Here is a 26,074-nt window from a genome sequence, read left to right on the forward strand (position 1 = left end):
ACAAAACAGGTGCCTAATAAATGTTTATTGACTGAAATACTAGACTGGATTGAGTTAGCTGTGGTGCAGAAGACGGTATAAACGAAAATAAAATCCAGCCCCCACCCCCCACCCCCACCATTTTCTTGGGTGGATGGTGGTAGGAAGCAAGAAAGGAGTCCCAACTGAGATTAAAAAGAGGTAGAAAGATTGGCTGGGGTTCAAAATAATAAAGACAAAGATGTGGTTCTAGACCAGGGGCTGGCAAACTACAGCTACTCAGCCCTTAAATCTGTAGGCCAGACTTTGCTGACTCCTGTTCTACAAAGGAGCCAACTCCATTTTCACCCAAGGGACAACTAGGGACAACTTCTGTAAACTTGCTAGTGAAAAAATTCCTTGGAGATCTCAAAAGGAAGATTGTGCTTCAGGGACTGAAGAGTAGGAGAGAAGCAAAGGAAAACTGTCAAGATAGTTTCTAGGGTCTAATCACTAAAACATGGAGATTAAAGAGCTGGTCTTCAAATGATGTGATGTTGTAGGGGAAGGAAAAGTTCATACCACCACAAACTTTCTAACCCAATTCATATACTTTTCCCCCTCCCCAGGGCTGGTCAAGGGCAATTTGTGTAAAGAAAGGGTGATGGTGGCAGGGACTGGTGAACAGGAAGTGGAGGCGGGTGAAAAGGAAATGGCAGCTCCTTCTTCCCATCAGTGGAAGCCATCACAAGAGCTTAGGGGAGAGGGAGACATGTTCTTCCTATCCTGGGGTGTAACTGAATATGTTTTCCCACAGAACCATAGTGATACATAGATAAGGTTCCACAATACTATGAGTACCGGTGCCTACATCCAGTTAAACAGGTTACAAGTTAAATAGATTTTTGTCTGGTTTAGCTGAGAACCAAATAAAACAACATCTTTCTGGAAAACAACAAGCTTTGTTTTTTTTTTAAGTTGGGGATTGTTTATATAACTTTTCTTCTGATGGAGAGCAGTTTATTTTACAAATATATCTTTCAAGGTACCTAGTGTGCTATCACTTCTTCCTCTATGTCTTCAGAAAGTTGCTGAATTTAAAGAGGTCATTTCTTCTGGCTTCTACCTCTTTTTATTTAGCTGGTTAAGTTCAAAGTACCATCACTACGTCCCAGAGAAGGGCACACTTCCTTCATTAGCTACAGTTTAAGGTTCTCCCTCACGAACAGTGCTTAGTGCAGTGCCCAGCCCATGTTAGGCACTTAATAAATGTATGTTATCCTTCAAGGAAAGCCCCTACAAGGAGCCAAGACTACTTCTCAGACACCTGAACTTTTTTTTTTTCCTGGTGGGATGAGGGCAGGTTCTTCATCCTGAGAGTGAGGCTCTAATGTCTTGTCTTGGTTTTTGGTAATAACACCATTTTTTCCCAAGACTCACTGAGAGCAGCTAAAGACTTACATCAGGAGAAGCTTCCTTGCGTGGACTTCCCTGCACCCCTGGAATTATGGATTTTAGTTTAAAAAAAAACAAACAACCCAAACAAACCTATTTTACATTTGGGGAAGAGAAGGCTCAGAGAAGTTCACATTGTAAGTCACTGGAAATCAGGTTCCATCACAATCAACTACAAACCTATAGGAAGCAACATGACCAGAGCTGGGAAAAATCTCTGGCTTCCATTTATTTTCCTTGTGCTGTGCAGGTTATATGGAATAAAAAAGAGACTGGAATGACATTTTTTTCTTTTGGTTGGGTTGGTACATTTATAGCACTTATCCGTAAGGCCAAAGTAGACCTTTCTGCTTCCCCAAACTAATGTGCCCCTACTTCTAGTAGTATCTACTTTCTCATGTACTTGACCATAAATTAGACTCTTTCAGGGTATGGCTGAGAAAAATTATACCATCATCTTGAAGAAAGCACAGAAAAAACCCAATGCTAGCCTACCATAGAGTGAAAGAATCAACTCGCATGGAAAGAGGAAGTTTCCGTGACATAAGATATGGGGGTCTAGGGGAAGGTATCTGGTGAGGCAGTGCTCAATCTATATGCAAATGGGTGGCTTTTAAGGCTAGCGAAGAAATGCCTTAGTCATGACCGCAATGCAGAATCCATCTCCAGATTGGAGCAAGAAATAGAAAGAGGGAAAAAATAATGAGTGCAAAATTTGAGATTGTGTGTGTGCGTGTGTGCGTGTGTGTGTGTGTGTGTGTGTGTTTGGAAGCTTCTAGGAGTTCCAGTTTTCTAATAAACTAGAATCTGATTAATACTTAGAAGGAAAGCCAAAATACATATCAATGAGAGGAAAGCAAGAGGTGTGCACACACTCTCATTCAAAGGAGGAAGAGGATCAGCACTCACTGAGGAATAATGAAAGGAAATTACATCCCAATCCTTTAAGAACATTTGTATACAAATTCTGTCTTTCCAGTTTCCTAATACGGTGGATCAATCAGAGAGAGCTTTGAAACTGGAGCTACAAACCTGAGGAGACAGAGCCTTTTATCTAAAGTTCCATAGGAAGAAGGTTTTCCTTGGGGGAGCTTGCTCAATGGCCTCATATGCCAAACGCTGGGGGAATGTCACCTAACTGTTGAATGAAAATAAGTTAAGAACGCTGTGAGGTAGAAGAGGAAGTGTCCTTGGGAGCTCTTGGGCCCTTCTCTTCAGGGTTATTGTTTGAGCTCTTGGATTGTTTCTCTTTTAGCCACCACTTTCAGTTTTTCAGTAAAGGGAAGCTTTAATTCTATATAACTCAATGAGTTCAAAAAGTATTGGCTTTCTTTTTTGTACAGATTTTGATGATCAATGCTGCACTGAGGGTTAGGAATTTGATTTAGCAATTCTTCCCTAGGACACAAACTCAGCATCCCCAAACACTGAGTGCTGAGTGTTTCACTTTTATCACCTAAAGGAAAAGTAAGATCCATATTACTGATTACCAAATGATGCCTCGATAGCCCTGTTAGAACATAAGAATAAAGGTGGAATCAGGAGTCTTAGCACTATGGAAGATACCAGACTAGGGACTTTTCAGGTGGATACAGGACATTCCCAGCTTGAAATGCCTGAGGCAACTGCAAACTGACCTGATTCTTCTAGGTCAGTGGTATATAGACAGTCACCTTATACCTTAGACAGAATGGTATCTAAAACTCATTTCTTTTGTTCTAGTATTGGGGAGACAGTATCCCTCATAGATATGGAATGGTCCAACATCCTCTATAAGGTTGATGGACACCATAAAAGGCAAGGAGAAAATCAGAATGGGATGCGTATAAAACATAGTGGTAATATTATTTTATAGATGATTGTCCAAACTGGAAGATAATGGTTTTCCATGAAGCTTGAAATCATTTTTAAGAGTGAAGTTCTTTCCTGTTAGTAGTTACCTCTGAAACTTTTTAGATTCCTATATGCAACAAACACTAGGTTAGGACCAGAACATGAAACTGGTCTATTAAGTGTGATCTCCCAAATCTAGTACCATATAGAAGGCAAAAAGCACCACACTTTGTTTGGCAGCAGTAACACTGGCTGGGGGGGGTCTTGTTTTAAACATATAGATTTTACAGGGATTTTAAAAACACTTTGTTTCATACATCAGTTTTGATTTGGGAAGCATTTTCTCCACCCCTCCCCCATCCCCACAAGTGTTAGAAGGAGGAAGGACTAATGAGGATATTAGACAGGGAATGGGATATGTTAACTGGAAGTTTAGCATCAGCCCTTTTACAGCCATCTAGTAAACAGGGACACTGATGTTCCCAGAGGTAGCAAAGGATCTGTGGTGCTCACAAGTCTAGGCAGCCAGGGACAACCTTACCAAATGAAATTTATTAAGTGGAGGATGAGGTCCCAGAGAGGGAAGGAACTATTCACAGACCAGTAATAATCAACAGCAAGAGAGGCTTGTGACTCTTATTTTTTCAAGGGAGATTATTTTGGACTGTTACGGGTATTTCCTAGCAGCTCATTAAAGAGGAGGTGGATCACACAATACTGCAACAGCCACCACGGAATGATGGTTTTTTTTTAAAGACAAAAAAATCAGAGGAGATTGCTCTTGGAAGAATGGGGTTCGAGTAAGAAGGATGGAGAGTAAATTTTATTTTCCTCTATCTTTTCTATCTTGTAAATTCTTTACTCAACTTTGAGCATGAAGTCTTTAAAAAGAGGATGATAAGGACCTAACTGAAGATGGAGGAATAAAAATTTAGCCATTCAAATGTCTTGTTGGCAAGCCTTTAGTTAAACCTAGAGACATAAAACTTGGGCTCAAAATTTTTAAGTTAATGAAAAATGTGGGGATTTAGAGATATAAATGGAAAAATACTTAAACACTTAAGAGACAAACACTGGAAGCATTTACGGGCAACTCTGCACCTTTAGTATTTAACGGAGTCTTGTTTCAGGCCAGTGAATATACATAGAAATCAAAGGAAGGAGATCTCAGAAACTTTTGGCATATCTGAAATTCATCTTTGGGAACTCTGTGCTATATCACTTAGGAAGAGTGAGAATAGTCTAATTAAAGAGGCTTGAGCCTGTTATCCCAGAAATTGGGTCCTAAAAAAAATTACAGTGAGCTTACCTATAGTAAAGAAGGTAAAACTTGTAGGATATGGAGGAGGTTAAAATTGAAAGGGGACCTCACTTTGGAGTACAAAAGACAAAACAAAACAAAACAAAACATTTCTTTTGCTATGTGATAGAAGTAGGTTAGGGGAATGGGAAATTTTGGTGTGAAAAACTGAACAGAATAAGCTACTTCAAAAGTCTTTCCTAGTGTATCTGTGGCCTAAGGAGCTCCTGGAGTATAACTGATTTGAGCTGGAAAAGGGCCTGTGCATTTGCCATTTTAGGTTATCAGGCTTATTTCCTCTTGTTTATGAGCAAGGGATGGGGAGACAGGGTAGGGAAGGACCGTCAGCAGGGTTAGTGCCAACAAGAAATGCTGCTATACATACCACCCAGATGCAAGTCGATGATGTCACTGTAATAAGACTCTCCCCAATAGTCTATAACAAGGAATTGGTGAAGAGAGAGTTACTGGATCAGATAACCCTCCTGCCCTCCCCCTGTCAAGTCAAAGCAACATGAAGATAGAGACACACACATACATACACATAGCAGGAGAGACAGAGCAATAGCAAGGAATCATGAATCTTGAATTTACATACATTTCAATAGCATACATCGGGAGAACTAGCCAAGGAGTCCTTATCCATGGTGGTTCATGATCTGCTACAAATGTGCTTCTGGTTTGTAATAATTCATGAAGAAAATACTGGGGTTTTTTGTGTTTGTTTTTTTTTTAATGTTAGGGTCTATGACTGAACAATCTGCAGCATCTCAGAATATGATAGGGAAAATTTTGCACATTTTGGGAAGAGAAGACTATATGAGAGACAGAAGGTAAACAGACACACTGGCTAGCAAGAAACTAGAGTGGAGAGTTACTTGTGACAACTCAGAATTTGTGAAAGTTGAAGGTGGACCCGGCAGGGAAAGATTTGTCAAAATCCCTGTGCTATGGATCTTCCATTAGGAAGACAATATCGCTGGGGTTTGTTCAGGAAACCATTTCTTTCAGGGCCTTGTGCCATGAGTCCTTCACAAAATGCCCAGACCAGGAGAGACTTGAGAAAGTGCAGGGACAGATCAGAAGATCAGTACCCTGCATACAGGAGGTGCTCAATAATTATTCACTGAAGAAGTGAATGAATACTGAAGACTAGTCTAGGCCCTATACTGAAGTGCTAAAGGGAGAAGCAGTGAAAGAACCTGCAAGGTCACCAATCTCTTATGTTTAATAAGAGGAAAGCTGTAAACCCCAAGAATTCACATGATGACAGTCTGGGGTTCAATTCTTTGTGGAACCTTTTTTTCTAGACACACCTGGAGAGTTAAGGAAACCTTGTTGTTTATCTTGAGACAAAGTCATGATCTCTGGTTTATCTAGGAAACAGCTTGCTTTCTGTTCATCCTGAAATGGAACATAGGTTTTCTCTGTGCAACCACATCCTCCAAATCCTGTCTGCCCTGATGCAACTGGTGTCAAGTTTTCCAAAATATCTTCTTCCATGATGCTTGGGCATTTTCACCACCACATACTGACAACTGTTGTCCAGTCATGGATTTTGGTTTCTCATATATCCAAGAAGAAAGAACTGAATGGAGAAAGGAGCCAAAGAAAGACTCCAGAGGCTTGGGTGCTGAGGTTGTTCCTCCAAAATTAGAATGGAAGATGCATCAGACCAAAATGATGACACCGCCCAACTTCAAACACTCCCCCCCCGCCCCCCGCACAATCTCCTAATTTGGTTTTGCCAGTTGTATTATCTCACGAGTAAGACGTTTCCCCTTTGAACACCGGGCAGAGATGAAAATAAGTAGTAGAGGACAGAATGTGGTCAGTTGAGATCTGTTCAACTTGTTCCATGTCCAAGGGAAAGTTGGTGGTTTCAGATCTGGACCAGGAAAACTGATACTGCAGGACCAACATCCCAACGTAAAAGACGACCTATGATACTCACTGGTATTTCCAGCTCTACACTTCACTGGGATCCAGATGCAAGCGAACCTTAGACATGCGGTGAATTGCACAATGATTTATTTTATTTATATTCTCCTACTGGTTAGGTCAGTGGATACTTACTTGGTCCTTTTCTCTGGCAGTGCAGATTAGATAAAAAAATGTCTGATCCCAGGCAGTCTTGGGAAACAACAGTGGGTTAGATATGACACAATATGTTGCTATATTCGACCTAGCATAGTGCCTCAGGGGATGGAGATGAGATCTCACTCTTTGATGCCCTGCATCATCCTACTCAGCTAATGGCATCTTCCTGCAGGAAAGGTGGAAACAGACTAGATAGGGCTCAAATGAGCAACAAGAATGATAAAAAGTAGAACGAAGCATAGAAGAACAGGAAAGGAAGCCAACAAGCATAGCTTGGGAATTTTAATACTAGTACAGCTTTAGAAATGATGGGTTTAAAATAAGAAAAGGAAAAAATAAGCTGATGATGTGGAATAAGAGTGGATTTGAAAATTCACTCTTGTGGTGGTAGCTAATAGATTATGAGACATTTTTTTCCAAGAGAAATAAAAAAAAACTTAAGAGGGGCTTTAAAAAGAGAACATATTTTTGTCTCTCTGGTTTAAATGCCGACTTTTCCAAGGTAGAGGTCATTCCAACTATAAAAGTTTATAAAAACTAAAGTGGATACATTATTAGAAAGAATAATATAGAAAAATTTCAATTAGAATTCTCAGGCAATTTCTATTTTCTTTAGTTCTTGGGTGGGCCATGGATTACATATAAAAAGATTAAAAAGCTGAAGGGGTTTTTAAAGCAGAGCTTTAGTCTAATTATAATGCAGAGACCAGGTGCTTTAAAGGAAGGAAGTAACATAGTAGTAGTTTAACAAGCAGCCTCAGGATTTTTTGACCGAGGAGGAAAGGAATATCCCAAACTAGAGGAATATATTAACCATGAGATATAAATGCTGACTCTTAAGTTATTCAGTTTGATTGTTCACTGTCAGATCCACTAATCACTTTTCACGTTGGTAGAAGGAATCTGTAGGAGGAAGGAAAGAGGGGAAGAAAAGGTACAGGGTTTCCTTCCATCATCTGTTGGGAGACAGGAAAAACTGCAGCATCACAGAGGAAGTGGCCTGTTAAGTGGCCAAGCATCAGCTGGAGGTTATTTGTGATGGGTTGGCCCCATCACCCTTGAAGAACAGAGAAGCAGGTTTTCATCCATGAGGCCAAGACAGAATGAGTTAGTAAAGCCAAAGCCAAAGCAGAGGGCAATAATCTTGGTTCACAGGAGGAGCCTGATGGAAAAGTCTGGAAAATCTGCATTAACAAGCATCTTCATTTAACTTCACAGTGGGGACAGTACTTGTCTAGCTGAAAGACTTTCTAAACCCTGCTCTATGGCAGATTGCCCAGGGTTCAGAGGCTTTGTGCCTTATTTGGTAGCTTGAGCTGTACATGGGGTAAAGCTGACAACTCCCAACTGGAAAAGAACTGGTCAGGTTCCTATGTCCTTACACCCTCAGAGGCTGAAGGGGAATCATCAGTGAGTGATCAGAATCTGGAGTATGAAGCTGCTCATTCCTAGGCCCTAGGCTGCCTCCTAAAAAAGGAAGGTTTGCCACTTTGTAGGGCATAATCACAAACAGCAACCCAATCCCTAAATCCCAGTCATTCAGGCAGATTACTTAAAGAACATATAAGAAGTTGCCCAGGAATATCCTCTGATTCTCAAGCAAGATGGCAATCCATGATCCTGCTGCTTTGCCTGACTCTGGCTGGTTACTCTCCAAAGGCTCAGGCAGGTTCTAGGAACAGAACCCACCCTGCTGAATATTCCTGGTTTTCAATTTGGGGCTCTCCTCTGGCCCCTCAGACATGGTTATGGTTCTGCTACCTACAAATCATACAACCACATGTTCACTCTTAGGCCTCTTCTTTCTTCTCTCGGTTTATGAGAACCTTTGATATCAGACAACTCTGCTTGGCCATTAGGTCCAGGATCTCAAACCAGCAAGACATCACTTTGCAGACTAATGATAATTATCTCTGGGGCTGTCTAGGTAGGAAAATACGGGGCAAATTTGAGGCAACAGACTTTCTCTCTAGTCAATGTCAAGGCCGAAGCTGAAATGGGAACTATATTTGTTCCAAGAAGGGACTCTGTGCTCTAACAACAGCGGGTAGTGGGAGCTCTGGGGGCAATGTACCCAACTTTGCTTGGCAGAGCTTGAGGGCAAGGCTACTGGAAGAAAGGATATGGGGTGACTGGTGGGGCACCTATGCAGGCCAGTTCTGTGATGGTTCCTTGTAGTAGTCTCCCTTCTCTTGTGACCCTTGGCACACTAGAGAAAACAAGTCAGCTTCATTTTATGTTATTTCCTCTTCAAAAACATGAGACGAGGAAGGAGCAAGATGTCCTGGTAAAGATCAGTGCCTACCCATAAAATGGGTAAGCATTCATTCCCCAGAGACTGGGAAGCTTCATACTGGGGCCAATGAATAGGTCCATACCTTGGGGCAGACCAAGAAAAGGATACTTCTCTTCCCTGAACAAGCAAGAAGCTACAGAAACTTGGGGACAAAGAGAACTGGCGAATTCTGTTGGGAAACAGAACTGCGTTCCAGGTAAGGGGAAGCTATCCTATCACCACAGAAGGAGTTTTCTTCCAATGGTGCTAGGATCCCTTGCAAAACAACACCAGAGATTTACACTGTGGGGAAAGGAGGGAGAGATGTTGTACAAATCCCACAAAACAACCAACCCGATCTAAGATGGTACCTGCTTCTCCACGGAGAGCCTTTTCCACCGCAACTCCTCTCTCCTCTAGTTGCCTTTGCTTCTCTTCCACCTGCTCCAGCTGTCGTTGGATAATCTGCCAGGGAAGAAAGAATTAGTATGTACCTCTCTTTCTTTCCTATCTCCTATTATTGAGGGAGAAAACCAAATTGCAAAAATACAAAATGAGGAATAACTAGCTAGGCAAATAGAAAAGGACCTAATACTAACGGGGACAACATCTCTACATGAGTTTGCCATCACTAAGGTTGTATTGCAAAAATGCCATTAACATATTTCTCTTATCCATAACATCATTATATTTATACTATTCTTTCTATGGACTTAAATATCCCATCTCTAATGCTTTGCAGAATTGCTACTGGAACGTGTAAATAGTATAATAGCATAAATTACTTAATTTTCTTTAGAATGGGTCACATTTGGCTCAAACATCACAAAATAAGAACTTGAAGAAGATTCAGAGGAGAAAAAAAAAATTACTTGGTGTTAGAAAAAACTAACCAAAGAGTAACAAGAAAAAGAATTAGGATTATTTAATTTGGAGGAGAGATGACTAAGTGGTAAAAGTCTTAATACCAATAAGTATAAAGAAAACAAAGAAAAAATTATTACTTATATTTTAAAATTTTCATTAGCTACTTAATTCTTTTGAGATATCTAAGTTAAAAATGGGAATTAACAACACTTCCTATTTGTCTAAAAAATTGGGGCAGGAAATTTGCAAGATTGGATTTTTATAGGTTAGATGGTAGATAACTAATCTCTACTTAGATCAAAATCCAAGGGTATAGCAATTCTTACGGTATAAAACTTGCTAGCTTTTTTCAATGATCCAGCCAAGCCTAGGACTTTATGAAACCTCAGACTCAGCCCTCTGTTTATTAATAGCTTTACAAAGTTGGAATGTCTGTGGTTGTACAAAGCCAAGGTTTTCTGATGAATGCAAACAGTACTGTGGGATTATCTCTCAAATTATTTTTAAAAACCTGGGAGACGAAGCTCAGAGACTGACTGCAGCTATTCCTGTTTTATATAATTTCTTTTTCTTTATTTTTCCAGTTCAAATGTGATTTCACTGGTGTAGGGAAGCTCTCAGAGAGGGGATTCCCACTATGAATACAGATTAATAAGTGTTCTGCAATTAATGATTTTAGAGATGGATGGGCTGGGACACTTAGAGGTTAAATGACTGGGTCAGGCCACATGGCCATCTTGTGCCAGAGGACTTGAACTGTGGTCACCGTGCCACATTGCCCTTCTCCTGCTCCTTATTCTTGACCTTCATGGCACCCTGGAGATCTCACAGAATGATTAGCAGATAAGGAAGCATGTCTGAAGATAATGATGACCAAAGGCACCGGTCTTTCTTGGGTCTGTCTGACATTCTCAAGCTGGAGGACTTTACCTGGGCTCTATGTAATCGCTTGAGTTCTTCCTGCTTAGCCTGTCTCCGAGCAGCCTTCTGCACGCGCCTGGTCAGTCTGGCGTTGAGCTCCTCCTCAGTGTAGGTCCTCGGCTGGAAGAAAATGGAAGAGATTTTTCTACCAGGTGAATGTAGGCCCAGGACAGTTAAGGCAGACAGACAGCTGAGGAGCGGAGGGGGAGACCCCATCCCTAAGGACAGAGTCTTTCCTTCTTGGAACATTGACAGATGAACAATTGTCTTTCCTCAGAGGTGCTCACAGTTCAGGGAGTTATGCTTTCTGATACAGACAGAAGGCAGGTGTGGCGCAGATTCCTAAATAAAATTTTCCTCCTGTTCCAGTTGTTACATGGCCCTTGAGGATTTATAGACATGTGTTTTTTACTATGTGATTAGGACAGTGAACAAAGAGGGAATTGGTCACAGGTGAATTAAAGGGACATCTCTTTTCCTAAAGGAGACGTCTATTTGTACATGTACACGTACCTGCATATACACACACGTACACATGTGTCTGTGTGTACATGTGCATGTATCTATATCTAGATATACAAATCTGGCATGTTTTTCTAGTACACCTTGTCTAGGAAGTACACAGAGAAGATATGATAGAAAATCTGTATCCTCACCTTCTGGATCAGAACTCTGATTTCATTTACAAGGGGAATACCCCATAAGGAAACTCTCCCTATCAAAAGCAGGCTGGCACCTGTTCTGCAATGTACTATCTTAGGGAGCTGGCTGAAGGTAGTGAGAGGTTCAGTAATTTGCAGGATCACGCAGCCAACGTATGTCAGAAACGGGACTAGTTCACTCAGGTCTTCCGGACTGATGCTGGCTTCCTACCCATGCATCCTCTCATTTGTAATCTTTACTATCTGGTTTCAAAACCCAATTGCACAAGATGAATAATCTTTTCGAGTCTGTTTTAAGGAGATTCATTTTTGAAGTAGGTAGTACTGGGCAGGTAGGTAGGTGGTGCAGTGGATAGAGTGCTGGGCCTGGGGTCAGGAAGATTCATCTTTCTGAGTTCAAATCTGGCCTCAGACACTTAGTTAGTTGTGTGACCCTGGGTGAGTCATTTAATCCTGTTTGCCTCAGTTTCCTCATCTGTAAAATGAGCTGGAGAAGGAAATGGTAAACCACTCCAGTATATTTGCCAAGAAAACCCCAAATGGGGTCACAAAGAGTCAGACAAAACTGAACAAAAGTACTGGGTGGATTCTATTTTAGACCTGGGAAAATACTAGTCAAGTTCAAACTTTCCATATAGTGCAGTCAATTATGGTTTCAAGAAGGAACTAGAGTGGTTTTGCGTTGTTTCAAGTTTACACAGAGGCCTCAGTCTGAAGCAGCTTTATCCTGTATGGTCACCAAAGGGCTATCAGAGGGGATGAGAAAAGGGAAAGGGAAATTCCCTAACCCTAAAGCAACTACACTGGTGGAAATGATAACGTTGGTCTACAGATGCAGGTCATTAAGGTTAGTCAAATATGGTTTCAATAAACCCTTCAACAAATATAAAAGGAAAGTGACCCAAACTGCTACACTGGAAGTTAGAATTTTCCATAGAATGCTCTCCTCATTACATTTCAAAAAGCAAAATGAGAGGGAAAGAGAAGAAAAGGAATTTTTAAATTCAAGAAACAGAAATTACAATATTAGCTATATGTTCTCTTCTCTATAGGACTGACATTAGGTAGCATTTAGGTAATGCTAACAATTATATAGTCATCTGGAATAGCCTGTGTCTTGTCAGTTCACAATGGGGTTTAAAATCACCGAGATGAAGGCTGTCAGTCATGGTTGATACCTTTGCAGAGCTCTGCACTGAGAGCTACATTTCTCTCTATCTGAGCCTTAGAGCTAAATAATCACATGCATTTTAATCAGCCAAATGGCAGGATTCTACTTTTTGTTTTTAATGACACATCTAAAGGAAATTCTGCTGCCTTTGTTGGCTAAAATTCCATGCATGTATGGTCAGGGTTAGTGAAGATGTGGTTGTAGAGTCAGGCATGGTGGGCTGGGCTGGTTAATAACAAGTATGCATGCAATGGCCAGCCAATGGGAATGGAGATACTACCTTTGATGAATATGATCTCTTGAATGCCAAGACGTGTGGTACATAAATCGACTTTAGATTGGATACAGAAAACAAACAAAACAGTAACAATAACAATAATTAAAAATAAATTAATTTTAAAAGAACACAGAAATGGAGCAAAATCAGTTAGATGCTTCAAACATACACAGGACTAAAATTAATTTTTAAAAATGTTACACAAGGCTTCATGGATGATGAAATTGGTGTGGCAGAGTATGTAAAAACTAGTGGATACCATCTATTTCAAAGCCTCCGGCAGTAGCATTTCAATAAACTCTAGTTCTGCCAAAAGACACTCCCTTCCACCTTGGCTTCCCCCCACCCCAGCTCTTTTTTCAGAAAATTCTGTTTAAAGTATCTCTATGTAAAATACCTTCTCTTCTGCCCGACATCTATATATGTTAGGTTATCTATGTTAGTCATTAAATATATGACAACAGATATACTTAGAAATATCCACTAAAGCATCTGAATTTGAGTTTCTTTCCTCCAGAATACCAAAGGTTACTGTCCTATGGATGCAGAGGAAGTACAGTAGAGTACTGATAGGGAACCTGAAAAATTTCCCCAAAGGCTTCACCCTGTTAAGAGAATTTCAGATCTGATAAGAGCCGATTCATATTTAACATCCTTCTCATTTGTCAATTATTATTAATGTAACAGCAACAACAGTCACCATCATACATAGAGCTTATAAAGCATTTTCTTCATGTACTGAGGGGGCATTTGGTTTCCCCTGAGACCTAGTTGGGGTAATCAAGTGAGAAGCCATAGAGAGGTAAATTAGTATTAATATGAAGTGTCTATATCCTGATATCCATTTCCAAAGTATGAAAAAGTCTTTTGAATTGGAAGAGAAGCCACTGGCTGAATTAAGATTGGCCACTCCACAGAGGTCCTTAATAAGCCTGCCAATCTTGAAACAGTTCTGGAATCTAAGGCAGGAAGTAGCCTTGTGGACTGAGACACGGCACTTCACAGGAGGCGGTTCAGAGTTAAACAGTTAGAGGTAGAGAGCAGAGACTCACTCTCCAGAGAGACAGATGTAGATAGGCAGCATTCAAGACAGGAAGAATTTTGAGTCGTGTGACGTTTGGCAGCAGAGGAGAGAGCCAACCATGGATTCAAGGGAGTATTAGCCCTGAGAGCTGGGAGATGAATTATGAAGAGGACCAAGCCCAGGAATCTAGCTGAATGACCCATCCTGCAGAGATGCTGCAATGAGGGGAAAGCAGAATGATGATACCACAAGAAGAGAAAGGATGCTGATGCCCTGCAGTACCAGAGACATTAGTTGTTCTAGCCATGTGTCCCCTACATGTGTCCTCTACTATAGTACTCTGCCTACTCTTCTCATTCTGTGTATTTGCGCCCAAGGTTCATTAGAAGGAGAGGGGGGATATTTTGTAGACACTGTTCTTAAGCCAATTGAGTATGTGCCTTTGTATTCAGCTAATTGTGTCTACTGGCTCACAGTCAAAGGTAAGCGACAGTTTTTGGAGTGTGGACCCACCAGGTTTGAATCTTGCCACTGAATATAAAAGTCACCCCCTGGGAAGGCAATCCTTTGAGACAGGTGGTGCAAACATTGTTCTGCTCATTTCATAGCTTAGAGAAATGATATTTCTTGCACAGAGCTGTACGACTATAAGAACTGAAACTCAATACTAAGTCTTGTGATTCTAAGGCTGCACAGAGGAATGAATGCTGGATTTGGAGTCAGTCTATCTAGGTTCACATCCTAGTTCTGTGACTTATTATCTTTGTGACTTCAGGCAAGTAGTTTAAATTCTCTAAGCCTCAGTTTCTCATGTGAAAAAATGATGGGAGTTGTGCTAGATGGCTTCTAAGATTCCTTCTAGCTTTAAATCTATCATTGAATGACTTGAATACCAGTGGCTCTCATCTATCTATCTATCTATCTATCTATCCACTTATTTATTTGCTTAATCATTCATTTACTTATTTTAAACGCCAGACCGCAGTGGAGTTAATAATCATACCACTGTCTCTTAAAATAATGGGATTTTAGGGTGGAAAGGCTTTTAAGAAATTACCTAGTCTAATCATCTCATTTTAAAGATGAAGTAACAAAGAAGTTCAGCGACTTTCCCAAGGTCATACGGGTAGAAATGAGGCAAGCTACATCTTGAATTAAATCCCTGGATTCCAAATCCAGTATACTTTCCATGCTGCCTCCCTGTTATTCCTGTCTTTGCTGCTCCCTGTGTCTAGTATTGATTAAAGGTTTCTTGTTCTACCTTTCATCTCCTAATCCTGATAGCAAAATGGAGGTAGTGTTGGAAGCCAGTGCTCCATTTTTAGTTATATGATCACGGTGATCAGACAGTGTTAAGTATCTTGATTATACCGTATTCAAAATTCTATCAGGAAAAGACAAGGAAAGTCTTGACTCAGAGATGTTGTAGTTAATGTTACATTAAGTTTAATCTCTTATTTTCCACTCTTAGAAATTGCACCAGTCTGGTGTAGCTCAGAGAAAGAAAGAACTGATGCTATCTGAATAAAGATTGAAGCCTACACTTTCTGTCTTTTTATTTTTCTTGAGTTTTTTTGGTCTATGTTTTCTTTCGCAATATGGATATGTTTTGCATCACATATACAACCTATATTGAACTGTGTGCCTTCTCAATTAGGTGGGGTGGTGAGAGAGGAAGAGAAGGAATCTGGAACTCAAAGTTTTAAAGACCAATGTTAAAAACTGTTTTTATATGTAATTGGGGAAAAAAACAAAATACTAAACAAACAAACTCTTGGGAGTGCAGAGACCTGGTTCTTGTCCTAGGGTTACCAATAATTAATTGTGTTACCTCAGGCAAATTACCTAACCTCTCTGGGTCTGTTTCCTCATTTTAGAATGAGGAAATTGGACATCTGGGTTCCTTTTAGCTTCAAAACTATGAGACTTAAGACACTAGATCTCTCCGATGTTTGCCCATTCTATGACTGTGGTTCCTGTGTCCATCTGGGTCGTGGGGAAAAAAGGAAATCCCTTTTGCCCCTAATGTTTGCCAGGCTCTGGGAGATGCCTCAGTAAATGGCCAGTGTCGTTCCAATGCTGGCTTTAGCAGAAGTATCTCAACCAATCTGCCAGGGCTGGATAATTTTCTTGCAGGACTTCCAGTTAATAAGAGAGATCATTCGACAACACAAGAAACCACAAATGGAAGCTCAGGCATATTGTTTGACCACTACTAAATTTAGGTAGGGTTGATAGTAAAACAGAAACAATTTTGGAATACAACAGGATACTTTTCAAAGGCCTCCCTGCAAGGGACACCATTTCATCAAACAGAATCTCCGAGTTGGAAGAGGCCTCCTAGGACACCTAGTCTCAACAGTATTTTTCTAATAAGTGGTCATCCCATTTTTGCTGAACAGACCCTCTATCTACCAAGTTCAGGCTATCACCTCTCTTTTGGATTACTACAATAACCTCCTAATTGGTCTTCCTGCATCAATTTGTCATCGATGTAGGAGTTATCCTTAAATTAGCTGTCTTTGTGCAGTCAGACCATCAATTTCCCAAGGCAAAGATCAGAATTAGTAATACATTACAATTACAATCAGAATTAGTAAACAAACAAAAAACAATAATGAGAAAATATATGGTATAGAAATGAAACAACACAATCTTGAACTACTTCAGTAATGAGCAATAAAAATAGGAAATGGACGACATAAATTGTACCATCACTGATTATAATAATTTTAGACCTCTCTACAACCATCATGAAATATAAAAAGTGCACAGGAAAAGCCTTAGTTATCAAACATTCGACTTGCCAAGTAAAGAAGATGGTGGCCATGGGCAACAATTTAGAGCAGGGCCACTAAACTGTATGTAAGGATCCCATGGGCTGCATAACGACTTAGAAACCACATGTTAAAATTATCTACATTCTACAGTATTTTCAGAATTTTGTTAGATGTTTCCCAATTACATTTTAATCTGGTTCGGGCCTTATTCCAGGAGTGCTGTGGTGTTTGACACTTTTGGTTTAGAATATAAACTTGTTTGTAAAATCTTACAAAGAAGGATGACGGGCAATTACAAGTAATATTATCTTACAAAGTAGATAATGCATGAATGAAAATGTAATTATTAATTTGCATATTATTTTATGCAAATCACTATGCTAAGCACTTATAATCTCTGTTTTCAAGGAGTAGGGAACGAACAGATAGATTCACAATAGATCATAGGGTCGTAGATTTAGAGCCAGAAGGGTCTTAGAAGTCATTGACAACACTCTAACTTCATGGAAGAGGAAGCTGAAGTTCCAGGAGGTTCACTGATTTGCCATAACCTTATATTTATTTTACATATACTCATATCACTCAATCTACATTTATTAAGTGCCTTCTATATGCCAGGCACCGGAGATGCAAAGGCAAAAATGCCTGCACCTTTACTATTTTTCAATGGACAGAAAGATATAGGGAATATAAAATTCCACTGTGAATTTATGATTATAACTATAAAAAAGCATTTGATTTGGTAGAACAAAATGCCATCTTAAGTCCAGCAAGGTATCTCTTATCCATACATCAAAATAATTCAAGATTTTTAAAAAAAAGATAGTAATAAAAGCTAGAGCTTACATAGTGCTTTAAGGTTTACAAAGCACTTTACAAATATTATGTCACTCCTCAGAACAACACTGGGAGCTAGGCACTATTATCACCTCTGCTTTACAGTTGAGGAAATTGAGGCAGATAGCTGCTAAGCCATTTGTCCAGGTCACATAGCTAGCAAGGGTCTGAGGCCACTTTTGAACTCAGATCTTTCTGACTCCAAGTCCAGTGTTCTACCCACGGTGTCACTTAGCTGCCTCCTAACACATAACAGCAGAAATAACCCTATTTCAGTAACCTTGGGATCATAAACATTATGCAAGACAAAGAACTTTGCTCGCCAAAGGTATCTGTCATGGCTAGGGAGGAGATACAGTGCAGAGTCCAAGTTGAAGAGGAAATCTTTGTGGATGGCAAGGTCCCCCAGATGTAACTGTTCACAGACTAAATTGTGTGGGTTGTATAAAGTCCTGGAATATAGCAAGCCTTCTGGAAAAAGATCTTGACCTGATTCTCCACACTAGAAAGGCCAAAGGCTCATCGCCCAGATTACTCTATGCATCTGGATGGTCAACTTGTAGAATCTGTCTATCAGTCTGTATGTCTGGAACATAGCATTGATGGAAAACCAGCTGGGCCAGGAATTGATTAGAAAGGGGTTAGGAAGAGATTACCTTTGGGAAACTGCGAAGCTCTTTTAAGCCTCCCAAGAGAAACAATGGCCCATCCTTTTAACACCAATTTATTTAATTAATTAAAAAAACCCACTAGTATTCCTATATGAAAGCTAGATTTGGAATACAAGTTTCTGAAGAATTAAAAATGAACATTACAGAGAGAGTAATGGAGAGATACATGGTAGATGTGAGAAGACTACCACATAACCAATGAGCAAGAACAGGAGTAAGTGATGTCATCAGGGAAATGTAAGACAGGAAGAAAAGATAGGCTGGTCACGTGTGCAGGGTGAAGGATGGTAAACGGACAAACCCTTGTGATATCAGGAGAAAGCAAGAAAGGCCTCTAGAATAAAGGTTTCTAGAAATCTTATGGGAAGACGTGGAAAATGGAAAAGAATCACACAGGCTGCGCAGATATGGATAGGTTGTGCTCTTCCTCACTAAAGGGAACTTATAAATTTATATATAAGATCACAGATCCATGGATTATTTTGTATACACTTAGATATGCGTATGTTCTCTTCTAACAAATGTAAACTCCATGAAGGCAGGGACTGTTTTGTTTTTGGTTGATGTCCCCAGTGTCTACAGTGATGAAATCAAGTCTGTAATTAAGTGTTTATTAAATGCTAACTGATTGATTGATAAATTCTATTACACTTTGGGGAGGGCTTTAATTGTTAGACCTTTTTTCCTTAGCTCAAGCCTATATTTTCTCCTTTGTAACTTCCACCTGTTGCTACTTGTTCTGTCTTTTGGGTTCAAACAAAACATTCTCTCTTCTGAGTCATAGCTCTTTAAATACTTGGCTCCGTCTTCTCCAGGCTAAACAAATCCAGTTCCTTCAAACCTTCCTTATATAGCATAAACTTAAGGACGTTCACCATTCTGGTGATATTTGTCTGGATGCTGTCCCAGATTAATAAAGTCTGTCCTAAAATGTGGCATCCAAAACTGAACACAACCCTCTAGATGTGGCCTGACCAGAGCAGAGAATAGCTGGACTAACCTGCTTAACCAGTTCTTCTAACCATCCTAACCTAGGGGTTCTCATAAGGTTCCATAGGTAATTATGGTTCGGCATCAATGCTATGACTTGGGGAAACAAGATGGGGAATACCTGATAAGAATTACATTTACTATGTCCTGATACTGGGGAGCATAAAGGTCCTGAGTAGTTATCTATCTGAACTCCTTATTTCCTATGCTTTATGCTGGCTCAGGCCTGGGCACGACTGGGTTGAGTCTGAAGAAGAGATATTTGTTCTTGATAGATGCAGAGCTGGCAAAGACTTGGGAAAAATATGAAATAAAACATTATCCAATTTCAATGTTCAATCTGGGATTTTTTTTTAATATTAAATTTTATTTTACCAGAATCTGGGATGTTTACTAGAGAGATATGGCCAGAACCACAAATGGTGTTTCAAGCCAAAATCAACTGCTCCCCTGTAACTGTGGTCTATGATGAGTGCACCTAAACCTCGTCTCTATCAGGCCTATTCTCCTTTCCCTTTCGCTGACCCTTCTAATCAGTTATCACATTGGTCTATCTCTGAGAGTTTGTGACGAAGGCAGAACACAAGTCAAATGCCTTAGGAAACTGAGAGAATGCTGTGTAGTTTTTCCCCCTCCTTTGGCAAAGATGTTTCAGTTCAATGGGAAAAGGAAGTGAAGAGATAATAGAAATTGTTCATTTCTCCAAAAAAGAGTAAGTAAGCCCTACTTTTCTAGCAGAGAACAATGTAGGATGCTTACTGAGGGCCTCAAATCCCTTGCCCAGTGGCAGGGTTCAGAGCTAGGGTCTGTGTGAAGGCTCTTTTTGGATGTGTTGGCCGCTCCCACCTCTTTCCCCTTTTGTTGATCTCTCCTTCCTCCCCCTTCTGCATTTGAACTGCCACACAGTCTGGCCTGCAAAGGATCTCAAGGATCAAAAGACAGTACAAAGAAAGGTGGTGGTGGTGGTGGTGGTGGTGGTGGTGGTGGTGGTGGAAATATTTTATTCCAGAGACACAGCCCTTTTGCATCCCCCTAGGAGAAACGGCCATAACCAAGCCAAACTTCCAGAGTCAACCACTTTCATCATTCCACTGGATAGTCCCTAATATTGGAAAACCACCCTCACTGGCAGATATGTAGGTAGTAGAGAAATACCTATCCTTGAGGCTCTGCAATTACTTACATATCCCTCTGCATTGTCACCCCAAAACATACCCATATTAAGGGCAACCCCTTCAGCTCAAGAAGTGTGTAGCGTGCTTTTATCACAATGAAAACTGATACTTGCACATGGGATTTCCACAGACAGTTTTTGAACAGAGAGGAGACAACACTTATTCTGGTTTCTATAATTACCATGCAAGTGGGAACCCAGACACTTTTGGGATCACAAGCTAGAGAAGGTCTGAGGATGGGTCCAAGAAATATAATTTCTCCTATGTGGGAAAGAGTCCTTACATAGATTATGCCATCCAGATGTTAAAAGAATCATAGCTACAGGTGATGCTGGGTAAAACCTTGCTAGAGATCGGATGAAATGCTGAGGTACGGCTTCCCAGAGATGAATTTTGTTTGTCTTGATTATCCTTCAACTCATGTCAAAAGCCAGTTGGCCCCTAAGCCAGACCTTTCTCTCAGAGTCACTTAACTTTAGGCTTTAGAAGGATGAATTCTTATGGGAGCAAAGGGGCCCCCAAATGCAGTGCTGGCACTGTCACCACCAATTTGGCATTGGACCCTTTTCATTTTATGAATACCCAGAAACTCATCATAAAAATTTATAACCTCAAACTGATCATCAGAAGCACTTAAGAGGGAACTATTTTTCAAGACTGGCTAACTAGAGTCAATCCAAGTGTGTCTTTCTGCAGACATAGCAGCTCCTTCATCCAAGAACAACAGAAGGAACTGGCTTTCTTGAAGGGAAACCCAAGAATTGGTTTTTTCTATTTCTTAGAAAACATTCCTCTCCTCCACACCAATCATCAACAGTGAGTTTAGTAGGAGACTCTGGGAACCTTCTGTCCTTTCTGACACCATTAATGCTCATCTGTCTGTGCCTACCTCTCGCTTGGACTTTTGGGAGGACCTCTCCAGGACATCATCACTGGAGAGATCAGAGTCCTCTGAGAAACTGAGGTGTCGACGTAGTTGCAGCTCTAAGAAAAGAAGAAACTAGGTTAAAAAAGTGACTTAAATCTTATACATTCTCAGCATGTCTCTCTCCATACAGTGGACCCTGAAAACTTGGCTACTATTATTTGTCAAGAAATAAAGTCAATCCCCCAAACAAAAACAACATACCTATAAGTATTCTAGGAGCCATGATATTTTCATTCATTTTAAACATACTGCTTCCTTCCTCTGTGTCTCATTCATTGCAAATAAAAAGCAAGGGGGTGGGGGGCAGATTTAAAGACATGCAAGTGGCTCTCATAACCAGACCCTATGTTGATACCTGTGGAGGTCTCTATCTATTGTCATACCTGTTCTAACCATAGGAGACATCTTACGCTTCCCAGAGTCCACTGTGGCACCGCTGGATGGAGTGCTGGGGCACGATTTATTGTCTACCTTCTTCTTCTTGTCCTTCTTGTACCCTGAGAATACTGATTTCCATAAAGACTTAGGCTTGGCAGTTGATTCCTCCAGGACATTCCCACTGGGTTTTTCTAGTGGCCGGCCCTCATTCTTGGACTTCTTCTCTTTCTTGCTCTTTCGAGGGGAGAAGAGTGAAGATCTTTTCTTGCTTTTTCCACTAGAACCCTCAGAGGATGTGACAGAGCCATCAGGGCCTCCTGAATCGGATGGAGGGGAAAAGAACTCCTCACTGGTTGCTTCGTGCTTTAGGGTGGGCACCTCAGATCTTCTGAGGGCTGACTGCTTTAGGGGTTCTGAGACCAGCTGCTCTCTCACCTTGGAAGGCAAGGAAGATGCTTTGCTTGAGATCCTAGAGGTTCCAGCCACAGTGGAAGCTGTCATCTCCATCTCTTTCATCTTTTTTAACTGCTTGGCCATGGCATCTCGCAATGCCTGGCTCTTCACAGATTTCTCTCTGGCTCTCATCCGCTCTTTGGCCAGTTCCTTGGCTTCTGGAGACACCACAGGCAGCCCCCTCTTTTCTTGTTGGGACTTACCTTCCAAAGCAGGCAACCTGCCATTCTCTTTGGCCAAGGGTAGGTAGAGAGGTTTTTCTGAGGAGGGCCAACAGCTGGGTGGGGTGAAGAACTTTTCCTGGAAGCTTGTGTCTTCTGTCTTCTCATCATATGTGTCCTCCACATCATCAGCAAAAGGAATCTCATCAACGCTTTCCACAAATGACTTCCGCACCTCTTCTCTGGATGGCTGGGATGGTTCCTGGTGGGGCCGAGCAAGGCCTACAGGGGCAGGGGTAGGTGAGGGCTTGGATTCAGTTTCATTCTGCCAGGCAGCCTGTTTCTTTCTTCGAAGAGTTGCTGGTTTCTCATCTGGCGGTGGGGGAGGAGGAGGGCTTGAAGGTGGTGTCAGCATAGTTGAGTCCGAAGTATTGAAGCTCTGACTGGCCAAGGTCCTCATGTTGGAGGAACTCCCATGAAGACCCAGGCCAGAGCTGCTGGACAAGTCTTTCCTTTCATCATGGATCAAGCTTTTCAGCTCTTTCTCAGATGGTGATTTAGGAGTCAGCAGTGATGGCTGATCGCTATCTAACTTTGGTATGCCTGGCCTTCTAGGTGAAGGCTGGGGTTTTAAAAGGTGGATTTCTTCATCCTGAGACACCTTCTTGGTTGGATATGATTTCAGGGACACAGACTCAAGGCTGGGCAAAGTGAAACTCGGTTCGGTACCCTTTTTTCTATCCACTGGGGTGAGCCCGAGGCTCCTGCGTATTTCAGCACTCTTTAACCAAAATTCCTCCACGAGGTCATTCCGTTTTATGGATTCATCAGTGGCACCAGGGCTGCGCGGCTTTTCCACTGAATCATCTTGATCTTTACAGGTGAGGGAGACCAAAGGAGTGGATGTTATTATTGGACTGGGTTGGAAACATATAGGTGACTCTGTGGGGGATGGAATGGATGTTTCAGAGGAAGGCTGGGGCTGAGAGCAGATGGGAAGTTGTGTGGAAGGTGAAGTTGAAGTCATTGAAGGGGACACGGGTCGGGATATAACTGGGGAAGTGGTCATGATGGCTTCTGGCAGTGCTGCTGGCTGGGATCGGATAGGAGACAATGTCGTAGGAGTACTTAAAACCTTCTGATCAACAGGGATTTCAGCTTCTGGCTTTTCTTTGACAAGGAATATATCTGGGAAAAAGCGCTCCTCTGGAGATTTCTCCTTATTGAAAACTGAAGAGAAGGGGGATTGGATGTCCTACAAAAAAAAAAAGCAAATAAGCAGAAATTATTTAGAATGAGTTGTTTTCTTTAAGGTTGTCTGTCCCTTTGAAGATTCCTTTCTAAGAGGTGCATTTTTTTTTCAACTCCCTCCCATACTGTTTATTCATTACGAAGAGCTTTCTTAAATTCTGTAACTTACTGACTCAGTAAGTAGGTTGTCTGCAGAATCTACATATTGAATTTTCAAGCATTTTAATGCACTGAGGCACCTCAAACACATTTTGCATTCCCTCTAAATGATTTAATTTCTCATTAAGTTTCTACTGGCAAAAAAGGATGTACGAACTGGAACTCAGTTTACATCTAACAAAACTCTAAAGATTTAAGCATGTAGTCATGCATAGTAGTGATACATGGGCCACAACTGTGAAAAGAATTAACAATTAATACTTGTGCTTTGATTTTTATTTAAATAGACCATTCTTTTTATTCTTATTTTTCAAAATGACTTTTCTAGGAGCTCAAAGCTTTTTACAGATGTTATTTTGCTTACCCTCATATTATATCATGTGAGGTATTATAATATTATCTACATTTTATACTGAGAAAACTCAGGTATTACTTAAGTGGTTATATCCTTTCTGAGGAAGCACAGCAAATCAGTAAGATTTAGGATTAGAACTCTGGCCCATTACTGACCTTTGTCTTACACTATGCTACCTCTCCAATTACAGTGATTTGGTCAAAATACACCAGTATGGTTTCTGTTAAATCTTTGGCAATTCTCTTAGGGAGAACAGAGTCTGCGTTTCCTTAGGGTGACAACGAGCTGAGAGTACCCCCATCTTTGATAGAGACAGTTCCCCGAGGAAGATCAAAGTTGCTGTCAGTAATTCTAGGTACACCTTGCTTTCCCACAATGAACCTGGGCCCAAAAAACCCATGAAAGCTCACCTCTGCTTTGGCTCTGCTAACCGTGGAGAGTAGATCAGTACTTTCTAGAGGAGATTTGCCAGGACTAGAATGTGGAGAAGGACCTTAGGGGAAAAAAGACAACAGTCAGTTATGCTAGTAAAAGATGATGGCTCGAGTGGACCTGTGATTTGAATGTGGATGGGGCATCCTCTCTTACAATATAACTGCAGCTCATCTATGCCCACCTGTTCTGTACTGTTCTTGCCCATGTTCTCTCATACATTTATTAAAGATACAGAGGTTAGATGAGAAGGAAAAAAAATTGAAAAGGGAAAATATTACTCTGGGGGACTGGGAAAGCCAGGGAAACTATAAGGAAAATAGGGACAGAGCATTCCAGGCACAGGGGACAGTTGTGAAGGGTAGAGGAAGGCAGCACTTGAGGCAGGGAGACCAATTATGAGGCCTGTTTTAGTAGCCTAGATAAGAAGTAATGATGGCCTGAATGAAGTCAGGTGGTGACTATGTGAGTAGAAAGAAGGGGTTGGATATGAGAGACGCGACAGATAAACAAATATAAACTGCAAGGTTTGGCAAAAACTTGGACAGTGACAGGGAATGAGGAACTGAGGATAATGACAAAGTTGAGGACCTGGAAAAACATAGAAGCCCTCAAAATAAACAGGGAAATTTGGAAAAGGAGCTGGTTTAGGGAAAATGACAATGAGTTGTTTTGGACATGTTGAGTTGGAGCTGTCTATGCATCATCCATTTTGGAATGTCCTATGGGCAGTTGGTGATATGAGCCTGAAGCTCTTGGGAGATTAGGGCTGGAAATATATCTGCAAAGGGGAACTAATGAGGTCACCACCAGAGTGGACAGAACAAAGAGAAGAGGGTCTAGGAGAGATCTTCTGGTTACATCTATAGTTATGGTCATGTTCCAGGTGATGATCCAGCAAAGTAGAAAAAGAAGGGGTGGTTAGACTGGTGAGGAGGAGGACCAGACTCACTTTTCCCTCCATACCAACTGTTTCCAGATCTATTTCCCAAACTCCCCTGCATACGGTCTGTCTATTCAGAGGACCTTGAAGAGTTCATGAATTATTTTTTCCTACAGGATCCCCACAATTCCTACCTAGATAGTCACTCATTGGAATGAAGTCATTTTTCTTGTTAGAAGGTTACCTTCTCCTTGCTGGGATGGTAGGGAGGTTGGCCGCTCCTCTTCCTTCTCTGACACCTCAAGCTTCAGTTCTGTTTTTACTGCTTCCTGGGACTGTAAACCCAACTCGGCTTCAGCATCAGATGGGATGTCATCAGACCAGCGCTGATCTGAGAGAAGGAAGCCAATAAAGTGTTGCTATTGTCTTTCCTTTCTAAGTCTTTTATCTTCTCAGGTTGTAGCAATCCCTATCAGGCTGCAGGGGAATCATATTCTGATGTTCATTAATCATACTCAGGTAGGTACTACGAGAGATAGTGGTGGACTTGGAGCCAGGAAGACCTGAGTTCAAATCTCGTCTCAGATGCTTACTAGCTCCATGACTCTGGGCAAATCACTTGACTTCTCTCAACCCTTGTTTCTTCATCTATAAAAGAGGGTCTCTTCTTCCTTTTCATCCTCATCAGGAGAACATCTGTAGAGGACATCAGCTTTCCCTCACTCTTGCCATGGAACTTGTCCACCATATTTCCTGAACACATTGCTTTGATGGAGCA

General features: G+C 41.0%; 1 protein-coding gene across 1 annotated transcript in view; it reads right to left on the minus strand.

The window, feature by feature from the left end:
- MICAL3 (microtubule associated monooxygenase, calponin and LIM domain containing 3) overlaps window positions 1–26,074 on the minus strand; it is a 188,907-nt gene that overhangs the window by 15,319 nt on the left and 147,514 nt on the right. The window contains exons 30-37 of the mRNA XM_036761225.1: window positions 25,541–25,687; window positions 24,392–24,474; window positions 21,608–23,471; window positions 21,186–21,280; window positions 12,823–12,873; window positions 10,719–10,829; window positions 9,293–9,386; window positions 4,932–4,982 (exon numbers count right to left, since the gene is read on the minus strand). Coding sequence (XP_036617120.1) covers window positions 4,932–4,982; window positions 9,293–9,386; window positions 10,719–10,829; window positions 12,823–12,873; window positions 21,186–21,280; window positions 21,608–23,471; window positions 24,392–24,474; window positions 25,541–25,687 — 2,496 coding nt within the window. The remainder of the gene's footprint in view (window positions 1–4,931; window positions 4,983–9,292; window positions 9,387–10,718; window positions 10,830–12,822; window positions 12,874–21,185; window positions 21,281–21,607; window positions 23,472–24,391; window positions 24,475–25,540; window positions 25,688–26,074) is intronic.

The sequence above is a fragment of the Trichosurus vulpecula genome, chromosome 5 (genome assembly GCF_011100635.1).
Source record: "Trichosurus vulpecula isolate mTriVul1 chromosome 5, mTriVul1.pri, whole genome shotgun sequence".
Taxonomy (NCBI): Eukaryota; Metazoa; Chordata; class Mammalia; order Diprotodontia; family Phalangeridae; genus Trichosurus; species Trichosurus vulpecula.